The sequence below is a fragment of the Myxocyprinus asiaticus genome, chromosome 38 (assembly GCF_019703515.2).
Source record: "Myxocyprinus asiaticus isolate MX2 ecotype Aquarium Trade chromosome 38, UBuf_Myxa_2, whole genome shotgun sequence".
In the NCBI taxonomy this organism is placed as follows: Eukaryota; Metazoa; Chordata; class Actinopteri; order Cypriniformes; family Catostomidae; genus Myxocyprinus; species Myxocyprinus asiaticus.
This window is the reverse complement of record NC_059381.1, coordinates 40966133-40987803: the sequence shown is the minus strand read 5'-3', so window position 1 is coordinate 40987803 and position 21671 is coordinate 40966133. Positions and strand designations below refer to the sequence as shown.

General features: G+C 37.4%; 1 protein-coding gene across 2 annotated transcripts in view; it reads left to right on the top strand.

Annotated features, from left to right (window-relative positions):
* Positions 1-21671, top strand: part of LOC127429136 (calcium/calmodulin-dependent protein kinase type II subunit alpha) — a 217675-nt gene that overhangs the window by 184432 nt on the left and 11572 nt on the right. Inside the window, exons 14-17 of one of the 2 annotated variants that reach the window (XM_051677981.1) lie at positions 4315-4347; positions 4819-4867; positions 5391-5466; positions 10067-10161. In XM_051677981.1, the coding sequence (XP_051533941.1) occupies positions 4315-4347; positions 4819-4867; positions 5391-5466; positions 10067-10161 (253 nt within the window). The remainder of the gene's footprint in view (positions 1-4314; positions 4348-4818; positions 4868-5390; positions 5467-10066; positions 10162-21671) is intronic. The other variant, XM_051677982.1, reaches the window with a different exon arrangement.

Here is a 21671-nt window from a genome sequence, read left to right as displayed (position 1 = left end):
TGTTTTAAGGGGTTGGAAGTCGGTGGGAGCACCCTCAATTCGGGAGTGGTATGAAGAGATGGGAAAGGTGGCAGCCTTCGAAGAGGTATCATGTAGAAGGCTGGGGATATGGGATTCTTTTTATTGGGGTAGATATTTGACGTTTTTGGGGGGCTCTCGCAGTGGGTCTGTGGAGAGAGAGGTATAGTTTAGAGTTGTATGTTTATTATAAGTGTATGTATATGTGTATTTATATATATATATATATATATATATATATATATATATATATATATATATGTGTGTGTGTGTGTGTGTGTGTGTATATGTTTATGTATGTATGTGTATGTTTGTATGTATGTATGTATGAATGGAACGTGGGGGCTGGATGTGATTTTTGAGAGGCTGGATTAGCTTCTTGAGGCTTATTGGAAATTCATATTTTTTAATGCTGACATTTTCTGAGGTATCTTGGAATGTACAGTGTAAGTTTTTTGATAAGTTTTATTCTGAAATGCTAAATATAAAATACTATTTCAGATGCAGACAAGTCATTATAACACTCTGAATTCTTTATAAAGTAGACATCTATCACCTAAGTAAGTCAAATTTTCAGTTTTGATTGGTCCTGCATCGATTATTCCATCTCTTGTGATTAGTCACAAATTAATTGCCCCCCACCCAACCCTGGCTACCTGGGGCACGTTCAGCCCCGACAAACCGTAGCAAAACGTTTATTTAAATGGCAACGGTGGTGTGTTGAACACCCTGTTGTGTTACACAAGCGTTGCAACTAGGGCAGCTGAGAAGGCCATTCTTTGCGTTCTTTTCAAAGAATTTTCAGAGCCTGATGAAATCAGGTTAAATACATGTTTAATATTACAAAATATGCTAGATGTTACAGTCACTGCCCTTGCTGTCCAGAATAGCAGAGAACATCCCAGTCGAGTGAAGGGATATGTGGAAACTGTTTCCTAATTATGGTGATCCAACATTTGCCTCGCATTTCAGGATGACAAGGCAAACATTTCTTCTAATGTCTTCAATTGTTGCATACACCAAGCTAAAGTGGACACATTTGTAAAGGACTTTAGTTGGATCCATTGTGTGCACTGCCTTTTTAATACGGCGGGGTTTATATACACGTCGCTGCTGATTGGGTAGCACCTCTGACACACCCACCAAACGAGAGAAAATGTACCTCAAAGCCCGTTGCACACTGTTTCGAAGAAACATGTCGTTCAACCCTGAAACTGTAGCAAAACGGTGCACACAGTTTTGAGATTGAACGTGCCTCTGCTCTCTTGTATCCAGATTTACAAGAGCCCAAGTGAGTTTTGCTGCAGGTTTATCACAAAAGTTGTTGCAAAAGTCAAGGCGGGAAGATTTGAAGATTCAGTGCCAGATTAGAGAGGTTAAAAGTGCAGACTTGTGGTTGTACTGTGAAACTGAATTAAAGTACAAAAGTTCATGTGTAATACAAGTTTGTGTCTGTCGTTGTATTTATGTGAATGACATTTTATACATTTGTAACTATTTGTCTGAAACGTTGAATTCAAAACACAGATTTTGGATTATTTTCTGTGAATGCAGATTGCAACATGCAACTTCAGATTTGTATTTGACAAGTTTTCACGTGGGTGCTGTGGCTGTTAATTTCAACGGTCCTTATCATTTTTAACAACAATTACAGAACACTATCAATGTCTTAACAATTATTAATTTATGGAAACGTATAACAAACATCACACAAACCTAAAATTCACATTTAGATTCATCATTATTTAATGTGAAAGAGTGTTGTGAATGCGCAACATGAGCACTGTCTGTGACTACTTGTGTCTTTCAGCATTTCTGCGAGTTAAGATGAACGAAAGGAGAAATTTCTTTTTTACTTCAAAGCTCATGATACGCATTCATTTTCATGGTAAATAAATAATAAAATCACAGTCAATAGTTTTAAGTGAGGATTGGTATTCTTGATACAACATCAATATACACCAATCCCATTGTTTACAAACATTGCAGTGCATGCGCAGTAAGTGGTGGCAGAATGCCAGCAAAATGTGTTAGATTTGACAGATTAGACAGCTCCAATAAATATACGTATCTTAAAAATAATATAGAATAAAATTAGCCTTCAGGTTCAAAGTTAGCTAGGTTTAGGTTCACTATTGCTAATAACACAGCTTGTTAGAATCATCGATTAAACGAAAGTTCGGCACAAAGCCATCATATACAGAAATATTCTTAAGATATAGTATTATTATAATTATATGAATACCTGTAATAAACATACCTGTAATAAAAGGTTTCTTGCAAACCCACGAGTTGGAAATGATCTCTTAAGTCCAGTCAGCTCTCTGACGGAACCCGATAAAAGTAAAGCCCTTTTTTTTTTTTTTTTTTTTTTTGCCATTGCGATTTTGACAGCCAACAGCGCAGCACAACATTTCATTTCATTTAACCAGACAGTTTAAAGGTAACCGCTAACATTTTAAGGACTGTTGGGTCAGCTAACTACAGGCTTGGCTTAGTGTTTGCGGCCGTCTTTTAACACCATTTTCCTCTGTGACGTAGGCTGTGAAGTATTAATACTTTAGGAGGATTAGCGAAATAAAAAAAAAACGCCTCCCGTCATTACACGAGCCTCAAGGAACCGGGTCAAAGTTAAAGGACGGAGGAAAACACATTCTACCTGTGTCCTCATGCGATTCAAGTAAGAGGTTTACGTCTGGGCAGAGATAGAATATTATAGTGTGTTATTCTTGTGTTTCAAGGTTTTGCTTGTACAGTTTACGGATCGCCATGTCCGCTCATTATTAATACTCAGGGTATTAATTATCACAAATTTTTTTTGCTGTATTGTGGTCCAACCAAATTAGATTGTTGTGCATTTTCGCCATCGCTGGTGAGACAGAAACTGAGTTCATCCATTAAAGAGTCAAATAACCGCGTCTCTGAGTGATGAACACGGCTGCTTTATCTCCAGCTATCGCGAAATCAGCTTTCGGGCTGTCACTGAATCATCTCTCTCTCTCTCTCTCTCTCTCTCTCTCTCTCTCTCTCTCTCTCTCTCTCTCTCTCTCTCTCTCTCTCTCTCACTCACTAACCACACTGACACACACACACTCTGTCACACACACACCTTATGTGTTATAGGATTATTTTTATTTCCATATCTAATCATATCACTGTTTAGTTTGTAGTTGTAAGTCGGAAGTTTATTGACTGCATTGTATTAATTATTAATTGATATTACTGCATAAATAAACTTTGTTATATTACAAAGAGAAGTGTTTTGGTTTGTTTTGCATACGCCTGTGTCAGTGATGTCAGTGCTCGGATTCAAACCTTCATTCATTGTTTTTTTCCCCCCGAAAATCGATATTCTTCGGATGTCGATTTTCCTAAGAAAACAATCTAATATTGAGACTGTTTTAATATTCGGTTATTAGTCCCTGATTTCAGGGTGGTGCCCCGTCAATGTTAATCCTTATTAATATTCTATTGATTTTTGATAATTGATAATTATCTTTGATTGAATTTGAATGATCAATAAGCTAGTGTTAATTTTAATTAATGTTTCATCGATGTTAACAATTAACGATTATCTTTGATAATTGTTGATTTTAAAGGATTAAAAAAAAAGCTAACATTGATTCTCTTCGATGTTCTACTGATTTTAATAATTAGTAATTATCTTTGATAATTATTAATTATTGCTAATAACCAAACTTGCTCCTAAACGTAGCACACTACATTTACTGGAGCCCCATATGAGGTTTTAATGAGTTAGATCCAATTAATTAATTTAAATATTAATTAATAACTACAGAAATAATTATTAATTATTTCCGATAGTAACACTGATCTAAACAACCAGTAAAGCCCTACAACTGCAAATACACACAATAAACTTTCCGTCATTGTATTTATGTGAATGCAATTTTACACATTTGTGAATAATTTGTCTGCAACTTTGAATTCGGAACACAGGTCTTTGATTATTGTCTGTTAGTCCAGATTGCAACATTAAACTTCTGTTGTTTTTTTACAAGTTTTCACATCGTTGCTACTTTTTACCTTCATACCTGGGTGGTGTTTGAATGTTCACAAACAGTATACAGTTGTGAGTGTATCATAGCCTTTAAATTGTACAAAAGCGACTTACTGTATAAGCCATTCAAGGAACAAACACAAGGGTTGGTGGAGTATTAGGCTGTAATGACGCAATAGCATTTCATTCATACACTCTGAATCGTGTTTGCTATTCTCCATCTGTCCATTTCATAGTGTTTGATCCTGTCTAACTTCTTCTCATTTCTCTTCTAGAAAAGGAAGTCCAGTTCCAACACCCAGCTGAGGGTGAGTGTTTGGAGAATCTGCCTCAAGGAAAGACATTGCAAATAGCCTAAAGCTTTAAAGGCAACTCAATGAGCAAACGATGGCTGTCATGGAGCTGGACTTTCTTTTTACTGTTGTTGATGTAACATCTCATCTGTAAAGTTGGTCAAATCAGATGTGTTTATGTTATATACTCCATTCACTCAATTAATAAATGACTTGTATTAGAACATGATTTTTCTGTAAAGCTGCTTTGAAAGGATGTGTATTGTGAAAAGCACTGTAATATTAAAATTACTTGACTCATTGTCTTAATGGGATTATTGCAGGAGCAGTGTCAGCTCAGCTCCCCCTACCTCTGATCTCCACTAACTCTTTCTTTCTTGAGGACACAGAAGAGTCGTAGAGAGCAGCTGCCACCTCATGAATTCTGTGATCTTAGCCTTTAAAATTAACCATAAAACCCTGACTGTGACTATCTGTCATTTATAGGAATCATCCGAGAGCACCAACACCACCATTGAGGATGAGGATACAAGAGGTACCTGCACACCTTCCTATTTACATTGCCTTGCAAATGTATTCAGTTCTCCTTGGATATGTTGTGTTACAGCCTGGATGTAAAATGGATTTAATTGGGATTTTTTTGCAATTACATTCATGATTGTCAAACACTTTGAGGGTGCAGCCATTTGCCATTTTCAGTAGTAATAGTTACTTTCTGCAGGTGGTAATAAAGTGACTATAATTTAGCCAGGCAAAGAGTTTTGTGGATAAGGCACATTCTAAAATAAGCCTGATTACATAGAAAGGAGACATACTTGCACTTACAAGAATTACATTGACTAAGTGCTATTTACAGATAAGTATCTGTTTAAGTTGTCTTGCAGGTGGTTAGTAAATAGGCAGTGGGTTTTAATGCTAAAGTATCATGCATGAAAGATTGTTCAACGAATTTGCATCGAAATTGAAATTTAAATGATATGCACATGAATTGTACTGAAGTGGGATCCACCATCATTTGAACCTTGAGCAGCTTTAAAACATCTCTGTCTGTTTTACAGTGAGGAAACAGGAGATCATCAAAGTTACTGAACAGCTCATTGAAGCCATCAGCAATGGAGATTTTGAGAATTACACGTGAGTTTGGAGGCCATCTGATATATATGCAATGAGCCTTGAGCCTTGATGTGAGGTAGTAGTACCCACAACAGGGGAAATGAAGTAATTAGACTTTTAAACAAAACAACAACAAAAAATGAAAATCAAAGCATCTTTCCACTCAATGGACAACCGCAGTCCTTAAAGTCTACTATTTGAGGCATTGGGATAAACATGCTCTGACTAGTTATGGAATGTTTAGTCTTTTTACCAACTTTCACCAACTTCTTAAAGGTAAATTCAGTAATGTTTTGTTTTGTTGCGTTGACTTATATGGCAGTCGTCTTAGATTTTCACACTGAAATTTCATGAGATGCAACTGGCTGTCAAACACACATTGAGCTACACATAACACATAATCTACACATGTGTAATGTACAGTATGTGTAACTTGTGTAACTCATGTGTATTTTATGTGTATATGTCAGGCACTTGTTGAGAAGAAATAGATGCACAACTTACATTATTTCACTAATACACCCAAATGGCAATAGTCATTTCATACTTTTCATGTGTTGTACTTGCTATAAGTTAACTTCAATGTTGTTTCTTCATCAAATATCAATGTCAAATGTAAATTAAGTCAATCACTGAAACATCAGTGCAGTATGTGTATTCGCATATAAAATACAGATAATTCACTATTGTTGATAGTTCATTGTTGCACAGAAACTCAACGTGATAGTATTTATTTTGTATGACTATAGTACTCATTTCTTTTGTAATACACATATAAATATATATCCTGTGATAGTGTTGGGCCTCATGTATTCAGATAGAAGACAAAGGCAGGCCTAACAGTCGTAAAAGCCTGACTGAGGCCTCCATCATAAATCTTACTGGTAAAAACCGCGCTAAAATCAAACAAAGGGGGTCCAAAACAGACTACAAATCCCATGAAGCCTTGCTCACTAAAGGATCGAACTCTCAACTCCTATTGGATGAGGCAAACGACAGAACGCCCCTCAACCATGACGTCATCAGGAGTAGAAATACCTCTGAAATGCTTCCGGGATTTGCTTCCAGCAACTGTGCTCCCCTGTGTAGACGCAGCTCATCGCTGCTCTCAGGTGTAGCCTCGTGGCACAAGGAAGTAATGTCCGACTTGAAACTGTGGCCATACAATCTCCATCTGACTGGATGAGTTGAGATTACTCTGTGTTCCACCGAACACTCTAACAGATCCGAAGGAGACCGCTGAGCAATCCACATCTTCATCCGTTTGCCTGCAGTAGTGAAGAGATAAAAGATTAACATTAGAAAGCTAACATTGATTCAAATCAATGTTCTATTGATTTTAAGAATTAATAATTATCATTGATAATGATTAATTATTGCTAATAACCAAACCCTTTGATAATTGTTGATTTTAAAGGATTAAAAAAAAAGCTAACATTGATTCTCTTCGATGTTCTACTGATTTTAATAATTAGTAATTATCTTTGATAATTATTAATTATTGCTAATAACCAAACTTGCTCCTAAACGTAGCACACTACATTTACTGGAGCCCCATATGAGGTTTTAATGAGTTAGATCCAATTAATTAATTTAAATATTAATTAATAACTACAGAAATAATTATTAATTATTTCTGATAGTAACACTGATCTAAACAACCAGTAAAGCCCTACAATAGTAAACTTAAATAGATATGAAATAATTATAAAAATATAATTTATGTAAGAAAAAAAAATGACACTCTTACATACCTTTGGTCTCTAGAGATCCTATATACTTTTGGTACTTAAACCATTATAAAATGTATTTATTTAGGCATTTTTTTGTGTGTCACACTATTTATAAGAAAAAGATTGAGGAATACTCAAGACACGTAGGCACAACTCCAAAAAATGGATGAGGTACAGGAGGTGGAATGAGGTCCCAGGTCTCTAAAGACACGAGGTATGCGTTTAAGGGTTAATCAATGAGTGAAAGTGTAGTATTTGGCAACCTGGTCATGTGATTCTAAAACGGCAGCCTCCATGTGTGGACCCTCTCCATGTAGAATAAAACAGCTTTTATAAGGTTACTGATATGACTGAAGTCTTCATTTTAATGTAAGTGGTCAAGATTTCCTATATTTATTGCAAAATTACAATTCATGCCTTTAGAAGTTAAACGTTTTTAATGAGTAAAATATTAATGAATCCACCTTTAAGGTCAATGCTCTATTGAGTTTTAAATGTCGAAACTTACCTATCTACCTCCATACCCTAAACCTTAAACCTAAACAATAGTGTCATAAAAATAAAATGTGAGATGAAAAACAGATGAAGTTTTTAAAGTTAATGCTCAATAGAGTTTTAAATAATAAAAAAAAAAAACCTACCTCCCTATCCTAAACCTTACCGATAGTGTCATAAAAGCAAATGTGAGTTAAAAACGCAATTGCTGAAGCAACCAAGTCATTTTGTGCTTCTATGACACTTTCAGCTCATGCTCTGCTGGACTCGTATCTCGGTCTTTCACGTTGCAAATACAACACAATATCAGTTGAGCTACTGTCTTACCTTGTAATGCTAGAATAAACTTGTGAATGTAGTTGGTTGTGTAGTGCAAAAGTTAAAATGTATTGCCTTTCAAATCATGCACTATAGTAAAAGTGTATAGATGTCATTAGATTGCACTGTGTGAGGAACAGAGCAAAAATAAGTGTTTATGAACTGATAATCTGCCTTTTTTCTAGTGTTTTGTGTTACATTTGTGTGATTTTTTTATTTACAGGAAAATTTCACAATATGTACAACGAGCAACGTAAAACTCATTTTGCAAAAATGTAGTTCTAGTACCATGATTCTATGAGACCCAGTTGTATTTTTTAGTTACCAGTGCCATTGTAGAAATGCACTATTCACAGTCAGCCATGATTAATTTATTCAGTGCTTAAAAGTGGGATAACTGCAAGCAAGCAAGATAAGGCAAGCAATATTAGGCTGGTCATGTGATCTCAACATGTCGATAACTACCAAACATTAGTTTATTCAAAAAATTCAACAACAGATGAAAAACGTGTTTACATGAGACTTGAAATCATCAGGTTATTCTCTGCTTTTGACGTCAAAACGTAAACAGGCATGTGCACAACACTTGCGCACATCAGATAAGCCGGTAAAGGCGTGGTCACATTTACCTTTGCACAGTGAAATTCCATGGGCAAAAAAAGCATGGGCGGATGTTGAGCACATTTTTTTAATGCTTCACTTAATACTTTGGGAGAGTGAAGTTAAAAAGAAACTCTCAGCTAAAATGATATGACTGTCCATTGTGAATATTCAGTGTTGCTGTGTTCAAAATACCGCCAACACAGAGGTCACTGCCAAACCAAGCATCTTCCTATTGGTCAGTGTGTTGAATTCGCCTGTCAGAGTTCACCAAACTTAACTCCAAGTGAAAGTTTTGGATTCCTATTGAGATTTTGTATTTCGCCTTCGGAATTTCACAGTGCAAAGATAAATGTGACTGCGCCTTAAAGGAATAGTTCACCCAAAAATGAAAATTTGCTGATAATTTACTCACCCTCAGGCCATCCAAGATGTATCTGAGTTTCTTTCTTCATCAAAACAGAATTTTAGGATTTCATTTCAGGCCTCCTCCTCTAAACAATGCAAGTGAATGACCTCCATTTTTTGACGGTCCAAAATGCATATTTAGGGTGCATCAAAATAAACCACACGACTCCAGTCGACAAATAAAGGTCTTCTGAACCCAAACGATTGATTCTTTTTTAGAAACAAAACAATACTTATATATTTTTTAACTACAAATGTTCACTCACGTACATCTCTGTGACATGCGCTCATGAGAGGGATGACATAAGCTCGTTGGTATGGTCACACATCACGTGGAGGAGGAGTCAGGAAGCGCATCATTGTTTACATTGTTTTTTTTTTAATTATTATTATTATTATTTGGAAATGATTTTTTATTTGATTTTATATTGTTTTGAAATTGTTTTGGACTGTTTTGGTTTGTGAATGGCACAAGTTTCTCTTGTAAACCATGACGCGCTTCCTGACTCCTTCACATGACACGTGACCTTACTAACGAGCTTACGTCATCCCTCTCATAAGCGCAAGTCACAGAGTTGTACTGAAGTGAACATTTGTAGTTAAAAAGTATATAAATATTGTTTTGTTTCTAAAAATAATCAATCGTTTGCGTTCAGAAGAACTTTATTTGTCGACTGGAGTCGTGTGGATTATTTTGATGCACCCTAAATATGCATTTTGTACCGTCAAGAAATGGCGGACATTCACTTGCATTGTTTAGAGGAGGAGGCCTGAAATGAAATCCTAAAAGTCTTAAATTCTGTTTTGATGAAAAAAGAAACTCAGATACATCTTGGATGGCCTGAGGGTGAGTAAATTATCAGCACATTTTCATTTTTGGGTGAACTATTCCTTTAAGAACACCGGTAAAGGGGTTAACATGCTATGAGTAACCGGGGTTGTGGGCAAAAATCTACCTTAGTCAGTTTATTCTAAAGCTGTTAATGACCTTGCCCTTAGAAAGGAAAGCTTAGGATTTGAGTGCTTTCAGGTTTCAGTCATCTATAAGCAGTGATGTTTGTGTGCAGGAAGATGTGTGATCCCAGTGTAACAGCATTTGAGCCTGAAGCTCTGGGAAATCTGGTGGAGGGGCTGGACTTCCATCGCTTCTACTTTGAGAACTGTAAGAGAAACTTTCCTGTATATCAATAACAAGACAGATAAAATATATACATTCATTTTGTATTAGTATTTTATTAATATGTACATTACATCTGGATGCTATTTGTTTTCAATAATTGTATATTTTATAATATATTTTTGTCATATGTGGATTACTGTAAATTATCTGGATTTTATTATTGATAAACCAGTGGATCACTAATCTTTGGTCTATTCCATTCTTTAAAGTTTGCTTCATATTATGTCAGAAGTATAAGGAATGATGTATGAACAACTGAGGGCCTGGTTATTAGCAGTGATCTTATCTGTGTGTGTGTGATACTCCTACCTCAGTAATTTGTCCAGCAAACCTTCAAACTTGTGCCTAAACTAATTTGTAAAAGTGGGACCTGATTTATATACAGATAAAAATGCAAATTGTGAGAAGGATCTTAAAAGATGATATTGCAGGAACCAAAATATCTGTGTGTCTAATTCATCCAGCTCGAAGCAGAATGGCATGCTTTTCGGACTTATTTCACCACCTATGCCATTAATTTGTTTAAAAAAAATATAGAACAATAAGAAAATATCCATAAGACATACCACTGATGACAGGGCGACTTTTTCTTTGCATTCACATATCAAGTTAATGCTATTGCTTTCTCTTGAATCATACATGCCTTTTTTACTTCTTTTTTTTTTATTATTTTTTTTTTTTATTAAAATTCAGCAAATTAGCCCAGATACTGAACTTTTTTAATAATTAACCAATAAGGCATGAGAGGCCATACTATATTGTTAATATAGTCATGGCTGAAGGCAGGGGCGGGGTTACGATTTCCGAGGCCCCAAGCAAACGTCCAGCCGGGGGCCCCCTTTCAGCGTACAACTGGGGGAAATACATTAAACTGATTTTATAAAATAATTACCCCTTCCCGTGTCACCAGACTCAGCTTTCTGACCGGGGCCCCCGAAATGTCTGGGGCCCCACACACTTGCGTGGTTTGCGTGGTGGTTAACAATGCTACTGGCTGAAGGGCATTGTTAGGCAAGACGCAAAGCCGATATTTTACTTGAGTAGAGATTCTACTTGAGATCCATTCAAAACAGACATTTTCTTCTCCACAACCATGGGGTCTTTACTTTCTGCTAAAAAGCTTACTTCATGAAGTAAGCTCTTAAGATCAGTAACCCTTTAGTCGTGACTATATTCACAATATGTCACAGCCTGGAGTGCCTTATTGCTTTTGTCACCACATAATAAAAATATTGAAGACACAAATGTTCATTAAAATTGTATATTTTGTAAGTAAAATCATTAAATGCCATTCTTCCCTCCAGAACAATATAGTCCCTGGCAGTGAACAGTAAACAGAACGTTGCTAGGCAACTAGAATAACTGTCAGCTATGAGTCAAGTTGAGTCATTTTTATTTGTATAGATGAAGTTACTGTTTACAAACAAACACTCCACCTCGCCACTTTCGGGTTCTTTTGGTAGCCCAGAAAAGAACTGCTGTCTATGGACGCTTCGCTCAAATTGCGCTGAAACTACCCCAAAAGTGCTGTTTGTGGGGTTGAAACACCCCGTTTCCCACTGATTATTGGAGATTAGGGATTATAAATTTCCACCACATCATTGCATCCGGGAAAACTCTATTTCTTGATATTTCTTGGGTCACCATCATTAATGCGTCTGCTCTATTAGACACAGCTGACCCGTGGCAGCTGTTGGTGGATATTAACTTTTTTTTACGAAGAAATCGTGCAATCTCCGGCTGTTTATAATTTCCAAAGTGCTATCGCTGTGACAGATATGAGGTCAATTGGTCAAATATTATCTAACGATGATCTTATATAATCAAGACCAAAATATACGATAAAACAGGAATAACGAGACCCGTCTTCACCACCACAGTACATGGACTACTGTTTGTGAAAGGATAAGTGAATAAAAATAAATGTCATTCTGCTAAAATGATGTCTTTGCATTTATTTTTAAGAGTAAATCATATTGTTCAATAAAAAATGGCTTTTATCAAGTTTTGATGTGGAATATTATCATATTGAAATAAATGATTTATTGTATGTGGGTTAATTATTTAAGCAGACACATACTGTATGTCTGATGGTAGTTTTCATTTCTAAATAACCAAACTCTTAGGCTTTAGAAGTGTGTTAAATGTGTGAGGATGTGTTCATCAGCCTGTTACATGTAGGACATAATCACACAGGCTCATTGAACCATGTTTAAACTTGTTTTGCTGGGGGGCACTAGTGAGCACCGTATGGAGTAGAATTGTTTTTCTGTACTCCTCTCCATATTCCAAATAATTCGGTCATTTACTTAATGTTTAATTATATTTCCGGCATTACCTCATAATTCTTTATGCCTAAGAGACGCAGAATGACAAAGCCGAAGGCCGAAAGGGGAAAGAAGCTGGATAAAGCTTCAAATGAGATTGATGGTCAACTGCCATCGGAGCTAGCAGAGCAGGCCGCTGTAGCTTTGGAGTCTAGTAATGAGGCTGACGCGGAATCTACAAATATCCTCCTGGCAATACGGAGTATGAGCAAGACGATGTCTGATTGATTTGACCATTTAGAAGCATCTTTGGCATCTACCCAAGCATCTCTGGTTAGCTTTGGGGACTGAATAAAGGAGGTGGAAAGTGCTAGCTCCGACTATGACCGCTCACTCGTTGAACAAACATGCATGAAAATACGGTCAGAGAACGAAGCTCTCCGCCTGAAAGTGATCGACCTGGAGGCTCGCTTCAGGCGGCAGAATATCAAAATTGTTGGCCTACCTGAGAAGATTGAGAACAGGTGCCTGATGGAGTTACTGACTAAGTTCCTGACCTGCTGGGTGCTAGCAACTTCTCCAGGCCGGTGGAAGTGGATCGAGCACACTGACTGGGAAGGCAGATCTCCGGAGAAGACGGGAGACCGTGCGTAATGATAGCTCGGATTCATTATTTCCAAACAAAGGAGAAAATATTACAACTGGCTCGCCAGTAGTTTCCTCTGCGCTACAAAGGCAGACCGATTCACTTCTTTCCTGACCTCCCGACAGAGATAATGAAGCAGTGCCAGTCTTTTGATGATGTCTGAAAGTGACTATATCCTGGTAACTGGTGTTGGGCCTCATGTATTCAGATAGAAGACAAAGGCAGGCCTAACACAGTCGTAAAACCTAACTGAGGCCCACACACAAAGTCATAAATCTTACTGATAAAAATTGCGCCAAAATCAAACAAAGGGAGTCCAAAACAGACTACAAATCCCATGAAGCCTTGCTCACTAAAGGATCGAACTCTCAACTCCTATTGGATGAGGCACACAACAGAGCGCCCCTCAACCATGACGTCATCGGGAGTAGAAATACCTCTGAGATCCTTGCTCGCTGTGCAGCTCATCGCTGCTCTCAGGTGTAGCCTCGTGGCACAAGGAAGTAACGTACGACTTGAAACTGTGGCCATACAATCTCCATCTCGCTGGACGAGTTGAGATTACTCTGTGTTCCAGCGAACACTCTAACGGATCCGAAGGAGATCGCCGAGCAATCCGCATCTTCATCCATTTGCCTGCAGAAGTGAAGAGAAAAAAGATTTCTGTTCCATCTTCAATCAAGCCGACGTCGCTGATTTCTCCGCCAGCCCGCCGAGAATCAGCAGCCATACCGCCCGCCGACAGAGCGAGGAAACGGCCTCCCGTCATCACCCGAGCCTCGAGGAAACGAGTCGGAGTCAAATGACGGATGAACACACATTCTACCTGCATCCTCATGTGATTCAAGTAAGAGGTTTACGTCTGGGCAGAGATAGAATATTATAGTGTGTTATTCTTGTGTATCAAGGTTATTGCTTGTACAGTTTACGGACCGCCGAGTCTGCTCATTGCTGCTAATAATACTCAAGGTATTACTGTAATGTACTGTTATCACGAATGAGATCTGCTGTGTTGTAGTCCAACCACATTGAACTGTTGTGCATTTCCACCATCGCGGGTGAAACCGGCACACTGAGTTTATCCATTAAAGAACCAAAGACTGCGGGACGGTTTACAAGCCGTCCACCGCGTCTCTGAGTGATAAACTAACAGTTGCTTTCTCTCCCACGATCGCGAAACCGGCTTTGGTGCCGCCACTTTATTCTCTCTCTCTCTCGTACTAACCACACACACACGCGACCCCTCACAAACATTCTCACACACACTTTTGGCTAGTATATAACTTCGTGATAAAGCTCAGCTTTGTCCCTAAGTTATCGTACAAGCGAAGACATGCGGTAAACGGGCAAACGCCATTGACTGGCTTCTCTCCGCCCACATTCGCTGCCATATTCTCTGGCCGGAAATCTCGCGTGACGTACTCTCCACGAGAGGCACGTCCGCCATTTTGTGCACGTCACTCCTTACACACACACACATTCACACACACACACCTTCCTCTCATGTGTTATAGGCTTATTTTGGTTACCATATCTAATCATGTCACTGTTTAGTTTGTAGTTGTAAGTCAGAAGTTTATTGACTGCATTGCATTGATTATTAATTGATATTACTGCATAAATAAACTTTGTTATATTTCAAAGTGAAGTGTTTTGGTTTGTTCTGCATACACCTGTGTCAAATGCTGACAGGGGATGTCAGTGCTCGGATTCAAGCCTTCATTGTTTCTTTTTGAAGGTCGATATTCTTCGGATGTCGATTTTCCTAAGAGAACAATCTAATATTGAGACTGTTATACTATCTGGTTATTAGTCCCTGATTCCAGGGTGGTGCCCTGGCGATATTAATCCTTATTAATATTCTATGGATTTTTGCTAATTGATTATTATCTTTGATGATTGTTGAATTTGAAGGATCAATAAGCTAGTGTTAATTTTAATCAGTGTTTCATCAAAAGTTAATAATTAATGATTATCTTTGATAATTGTTGATTTAAAGGATTAAAAAAGCTAACATTGATTCTCATCAATGTTCTATTGATTTTAATAATTAATAATTATCTTTCATAATTATTAATTATTGCTAATAACCAAACCTGCTCCTGAAAATGGCACACTACATTTAATGGTGCACCGTGTGAGGTTTTAATGAGTTAGATTCTATTATTTAATTTAAATATTAATTAATAACTAAAGAAATAATTATTAATTATTTCTGATAGTAACACTGATCTAAACAACCATTAGAACCTACACTGGCTACATATATTAATTTCATGTTACACTCCTCAATGTATGTGGACCAAACTATGATGACCCAAATTTCTTTAGAAAGATATTTAATTTACTCTCTGATACACATGTGATAATAGGTAGTGATTTTTAACTGTGTGCTGCTTGATAATTGTTTGGACAGGTCGGTGCAATAAGCCAATTGCCTTCTGCCTAATAACCTAATGACTTCCACAAATCTGGTTGATATTTGGAGACTGAGGTACCCCACGGATAGAGACTACTCTTTTTTTCTCACAAAAACACAAGTCATTTTCAAGAATAGATTATTTCTTAATCGACTCTAAACTGATATCTAATGTGATCACTTCAATAACACAAAAACACAATATTTTAATTTCTGATCATTCTCCGTCCTCACTTATCCTTGACCATAAGAAGCAGCAGTATAACTGGCGCTTTCGTCCTTCCCTGCTCTTTGACGCATCATTCTGCCAATTTATTTCCATCGAGATTTCGGAATTCCTGGAGACCAATGACAACTTGGATGTTGTGGAGGAATCAACAATAAGGAAGCAGGAAGAGGGGTGGCAGTCCAGGTAAATCAAGCTTTTTGTTTAAACATTTCCAGCTTCACACTCAAAGTATTGGCTTTTCAGCTCCACAATCAAAGTATTGGCTTTTCAGCTAGCAGCTTCAGGTGTGTGTTTGTCTCTGACTCTCTCTCTCACTGGCGTTCTCGGCGGCCTTTTCAAGCCCATCTCCATCGTCACTGTAACGAGACACAGGTGTTACATATCATTAATCACCAGGTGATGGCCTTTACCGCTTCCTCTCTCCCCAGTGACAGACACATGACCATGTCCCGCTCCACAGATGTCAAAGACTTCACTTTGTGGGAAACTTTTATGGACGTGATTAGGGGACATATAATTTATTTTGAATCTTCGATAAAAAAGAAAGGCATAAGCGCCTCTTAAAAATTGAAAGTGAATTATTTCAATTGGAACCCACCTACAGAGCTTCCTCCAGCCCTTCCATTTTACAGAATATTCTTAAACTGAAGTATGAATATAACACCATTTTATCTGGCCAGGTATAGGATCAGCTGTTTAAGATAAGACAAAAACATTTTGAGCTGGGGGAAAAGCCCCATAAATTACTGGCTCAACAGCTGAGAGGCTTACAAGCTAATAGAGCTATACACAAAATCAGATCAAAACCTGGGGTCATGTTATTGATCCTAAGGGTATAAATGATTGCTTTAGAGAATATTATGAACAATCATACACGTCAAAGGCAAAAGGGGACATTTTTGATTGGAGTTGAAGTTGAGCGATGATGCCCAAGGGGCCTTAAACTCTGACATCACTATTCCAGAGATTTTCGATGCTATAAAATCCTTTCCCAATGGCAAGACTGCGGGCCCAGATGGTTTTGGTATTGAACTGTACAAAAAGTATTCTGCGCAGTTGGCTTCCCTTCTGTTGAGGATGTTTACTCATTCATTTGGAATCTGGAAATTTCCTGACACACTATATGAAGCCAGTATTTTCTTAATACTAAAAGAGGGTAGGGACAAGACTGAGCCTTCATTTTTCATGCTATTGCATTATTGAACTCTGACATGAAAATCTTTACGAAGTCATTAGCAAAAAAAAAAAAAAAAAAATACATTTCATCTATTGTCCAGGTGGACCAAACAGGCTTTGTCCCTAATAGATTTTCATTTTATAACATTAGAAGTTTAATGAACATAATGTATCATAAGTATAAGGAAAGTTCTAAGGTAGCTGCCCTTTGCTTAGACAAGGAGAAGGCATTTGACCAGCTGGAATGGTCTTATATGGTGAGGGTGTTAGAGGAATTTAGGTTTGGTAGTCGTTTTGAGTCATGGATTACAACATTGTATGCTCACCCAACTTCCTCCATCCTCACAAACTAGGAAAGATCAAAATAATTTTCAATACATCGTGGGACACGCCAGGGCTGTCCCCTTAGCCTGCTGCTTTTTGCAGTCACTATCAAGCCCCTTGCAGTTAGTATGAGGAATCATCCATCTATTGAACTTATATGAATATGGAACATAGACCATCACACCTCCCTATACGCGGATGACGTTGTTCTCTTCTTATTGCTTCTTGAGCAGTCTATCCCCATTTTGCTAGATCTTATAAAGTCTTTTGGTGAAGTCTCTAGTCTCTAATGGGCTGGCTCACTGAACATTTGTTTGACTGTCCGACGAAATTGAACAGCCCACTTTTTTAATTTATCTATCTATCTATCCATATATAAAATTATATATATATATATATATATATATATATATATATATATATATATATATATATATATATATATTTTTTTTATTTTTTTTGTGTGTGCTGGTGCCGCTAGAGGCTGGAGTTTATTTTGTGGAGGAACACACCTTCGGGACAGTTATGCGGATGAATCTACACGTTCCTTGTGTTTATCCCGCCTTATGGCTGGAGTTTGTTTTATAGATTATCTTCTGTTGTGTAATTCTGTTTCAAATTTTTTTTTATAGAAACACCGTACTTGAGCAATCCGACAGCAAAGTTGTCACGGGGGCTCTCGTAGGCGTACATAGACTGTTTGAGTTTAGAAGAATGGACACCGGTTGGTGCTGTCATGCGTGGGGTTAATGTGCACGTTTTTCTTTTTTCTATTTTTTTTTTTTTTTTTTTCTGGGAAAAGATCGGGGGTTGATTGTTGCACCAGTGTTGGAATGTGGTCTTTATAATTTTATTTTTGACACACAATCTATTTTTTCTAATATGTCAAAATGTCAAATGTTAATATGAGTGGATTGTATCTCTCCACATGGAATGTGAATGGGTTGGGGCACCTCATCAAAAGAAGGAAGGTTATTTCTTTTCTTTAATGTAAGAAATATGATATAGTGTTTCTTCAAGAAATGCATCTTTCTCTGCAGGGAGCTGAAAAATTTGGGAAGATATGGGGTGGACATATTTTCTTTAGTGCTGGCTCAAGTAAGAGCAGGGGAGTCAATACATTGATAAGTAAACATCTACAATTCAAATGTCTCAAACAGATTAAAGATAAATTAGGAAGAGTCATTATTGTTTTAGCAGAAATTCAGGGGCAAAGGTTGATTTTGGCTAATATTTACGCACCTTCAAGATCTTTTTATAGATCTTGAAGGGATGTTGCAAGCCGCTGGCACCCCTCATGATATAATATTGGGAGGAGACTTTAATTTATTGATGGCTGCAAAAATGTGTAAGCCCCCTAGAGCAACATTGACGCTTCATAGGATGTGTAAAAATCTTGGTCTTAGATCTTTTGAGACTTTTGACTATAAATGTTTTTCATCATGTTTATGTATAATATTTACACTACACTCGGTGACCTGTATGAGAGTGGAGTGTTGAGATCTTTTGAGAATTTGGTTCAACATTTTGGGATTCCCACATCTCAGTTTTATAGGTATTTACAGCTGTGTCACCTGCTCTGTATTGTTTTTGGGAGTAGCACACACCCACCTAAAGAGGCAGATACTCTGGGAGAGGTGATTACTGCTTTTGGAAAAGGTCATGAGGCATCAGTGTATTACTCCCTGTTAATTCAGATTCTGGGGGATGGAGCTTCAACTTCTCAAGAGATTATGGGAGAAAGATTTAAATTTGGTATTGGAGGAGGGAGTGTGGGCTAGGATTCTAAAAAATGTCAAGTCTGCATCTAGAGATGCAAGGGTTCACCTTATGCAGTTCAAGATTTTACATAGATTCTATTGGACCTCCTCTAGATTGTATAGGCTTGGTCTTAAAGACACACCCACCTGCTGGCGATGCCAATCAGAAGTTGGAGACACAACCCATGTCTTTTGGGGGTGTGTTAAGATCCAAGAATTTTGGTTGAAGGTTCAGAGTTGTTTGTGTGACATAATGGGCACTCAAATTTTACTTTGCCCCAGACTTTGTATTTTGGGCAATGGGGCAGTCATAAATTTGGGGGATAAACATATAAAAAATTGGGTTCTGACCAGTATCATGATTGACAGACAAATTATTTTAAGGGGTTGAAAGTCGGATGGAGCGCCATCATTTCCAGAGTGGTGTGCGGAGATGGGGAGGGTGGCAGCTTTCGAGGAGGTGTCAAGTAGAAGGCTGGGGTTTGGGGACTTGTTTGTCAGGAAATGGGGTAATTATTTAGTGTTTTTCGGGGAGTCTCAGGGAAGGGATGGGGAGTGAGAAGTCTAGTTTAATTATGTATGTTTATTATATATTAACATTTTTGTGTGTGTGTGTGTGTGTGTGTATTATTATATGTGACCACAGGGGTGTTCAGTGGGGGTTAGGGTGGGGTTGGTGATTGGGGAGGGATATTAGTGGGGGTTAAATGTTAGATGTTGATTCGTGTATGTGTTGTGTTTTTCTCTGTTGTGTATTTTTGAATCAATAAAAAATTGTAATTACAAAAAAATAAATTTATAGAATCCAAGACAGAAAGGTGGACTAGGGCTTCTGTGCTTCTTGCATTATTACTGGGCAGCGAATGCAAGGGCCCTTGTCTACTGGCAGGAAGATTACAGAACGAAAATCTCTACCGATACCCCCCCCTGGTAGCCATTGAAAAGAATAATGTCAAAAACAGCTCACTTCCAGCACTCCTTTTCTCAACACCCATATTGCCTGCAACCATTAATGTGGACTTAATCATTTTGAATTGCTTGAAAATATAGCAGCAAATTAAGAAGGGCTGCAGACAGCCTGGCACTTCTATTCACATCCAAGTATATCGCAACCACGCATTACCCCCACCCATCTTGGATGCGACTTTTGACAGTTGGAGGCTAAAAGGTATAGTCACTTTGAAAGATTTGTATATCAATAAATATTGTGCTTAATTTATTCAGTTAAAAATCAAGTTTCCTCTTCCCGAAACACATTTTTTCCAACACTTACAGATTAGAAATTATGTATGTCATTCGGTGCCTAACTTTGAGTCTCTCCCTGAAGAAAGAAGGATTTATAAGATTTTGTTGGGCCTACCTGACTCCAAAAACTTGGTTTCAGACTTTGTAAATGTATTTTCTGAAAAAGTAAATTATGCCACTCATTCTCTGAAAAATGCTTGGGAGGAGGAACTTGGTATACAGATTGGGGATGATGTTTGGGAGGAGAGCCTTGGTAGAATCCGATCTTGTTCTATTAATACCATGCATCAATTAATCCAATTCAAGCTGGTGCATAGACTTCATTATTCAAAAACCAAATTGCATAGAATTTTTCCCACCATCTCTTCTTTGTGTGACCGATGTAAATCTGCTGAAGGCTCTCTGACCCACCTTTTCTGGACATTCTGGACAAACTCTACCATTTCTGGTGTGACATATTCAAGTGGTTTTCTGACATGTATGGCTATACGTTTGAACTTGACCCAGAGATTGCATTATTTGGGTATTCTCTTTCCCTGCTAAACCACAGTGTCTCGCTTCAAAGCACTATTATGTATGGAATGGTTATTGATAAGAAGGTAATTCTAAGGCTCTGGAAGTCAGATACTGTCCCTCAGTTTAACACCTGGTTGACTGAGCTCATTGGTATATTACACATGGAGAGATTCCGATATAGCATAATGGGTAACCTTGATACATTTTCTGGAATATGGCAGCCATTTCTGGATCACCTTGCCCAGTACGATGCTGACCCTGATGAAGCATATATAGGGTGCTGCCCACCTCTTATTGAGTGCTTGTGCTAAGATATGCTGTGATACTAATTCAGTCACGTAACTCAGTACTTTCTTAAATATGCCTGGGTTGTTCTCTGTTTTTGTTTTCTATTTAGTTTTTCTTCTTTGATTTGTGTTTGTTGTATAATGGAAAATCTTAATAAAAATATTAACATAATATTAAAATTATTAAAATAATAACTTTTATTAACATTAACAGACATTATTACACTCTATAAAGCTTAAAAGATGATTCAAACTGCAGCGCTGTCTATTTCCACCATTGAAATCTGCTGCTCAAAAGAGCTCGGAAGCGTGGTTTCCTGCAATGTGACGTCAGAGTAATTTCATCTATATTTTCACATCTTTTGTGAAAATATAGATGAACATCTTTTGCTTTTCACATCACACATCATTTCAAAGCAGCTTTACAGAAAATTATGCTTTAACAGAAAAAGCTGTAATATAATGTCTTTGAGTCATAATAGTGCAGTTTAATAAATAAAATAAAATTAAAAAATTAAAAATAAAAACATGATTGTAAATTGTGCCTTAAAATAAATAATAGAAAATAATTATATTTATATTTTGACCCCCAGTGAGCAAGCTTAAGGCGACTGTGGCAAGGA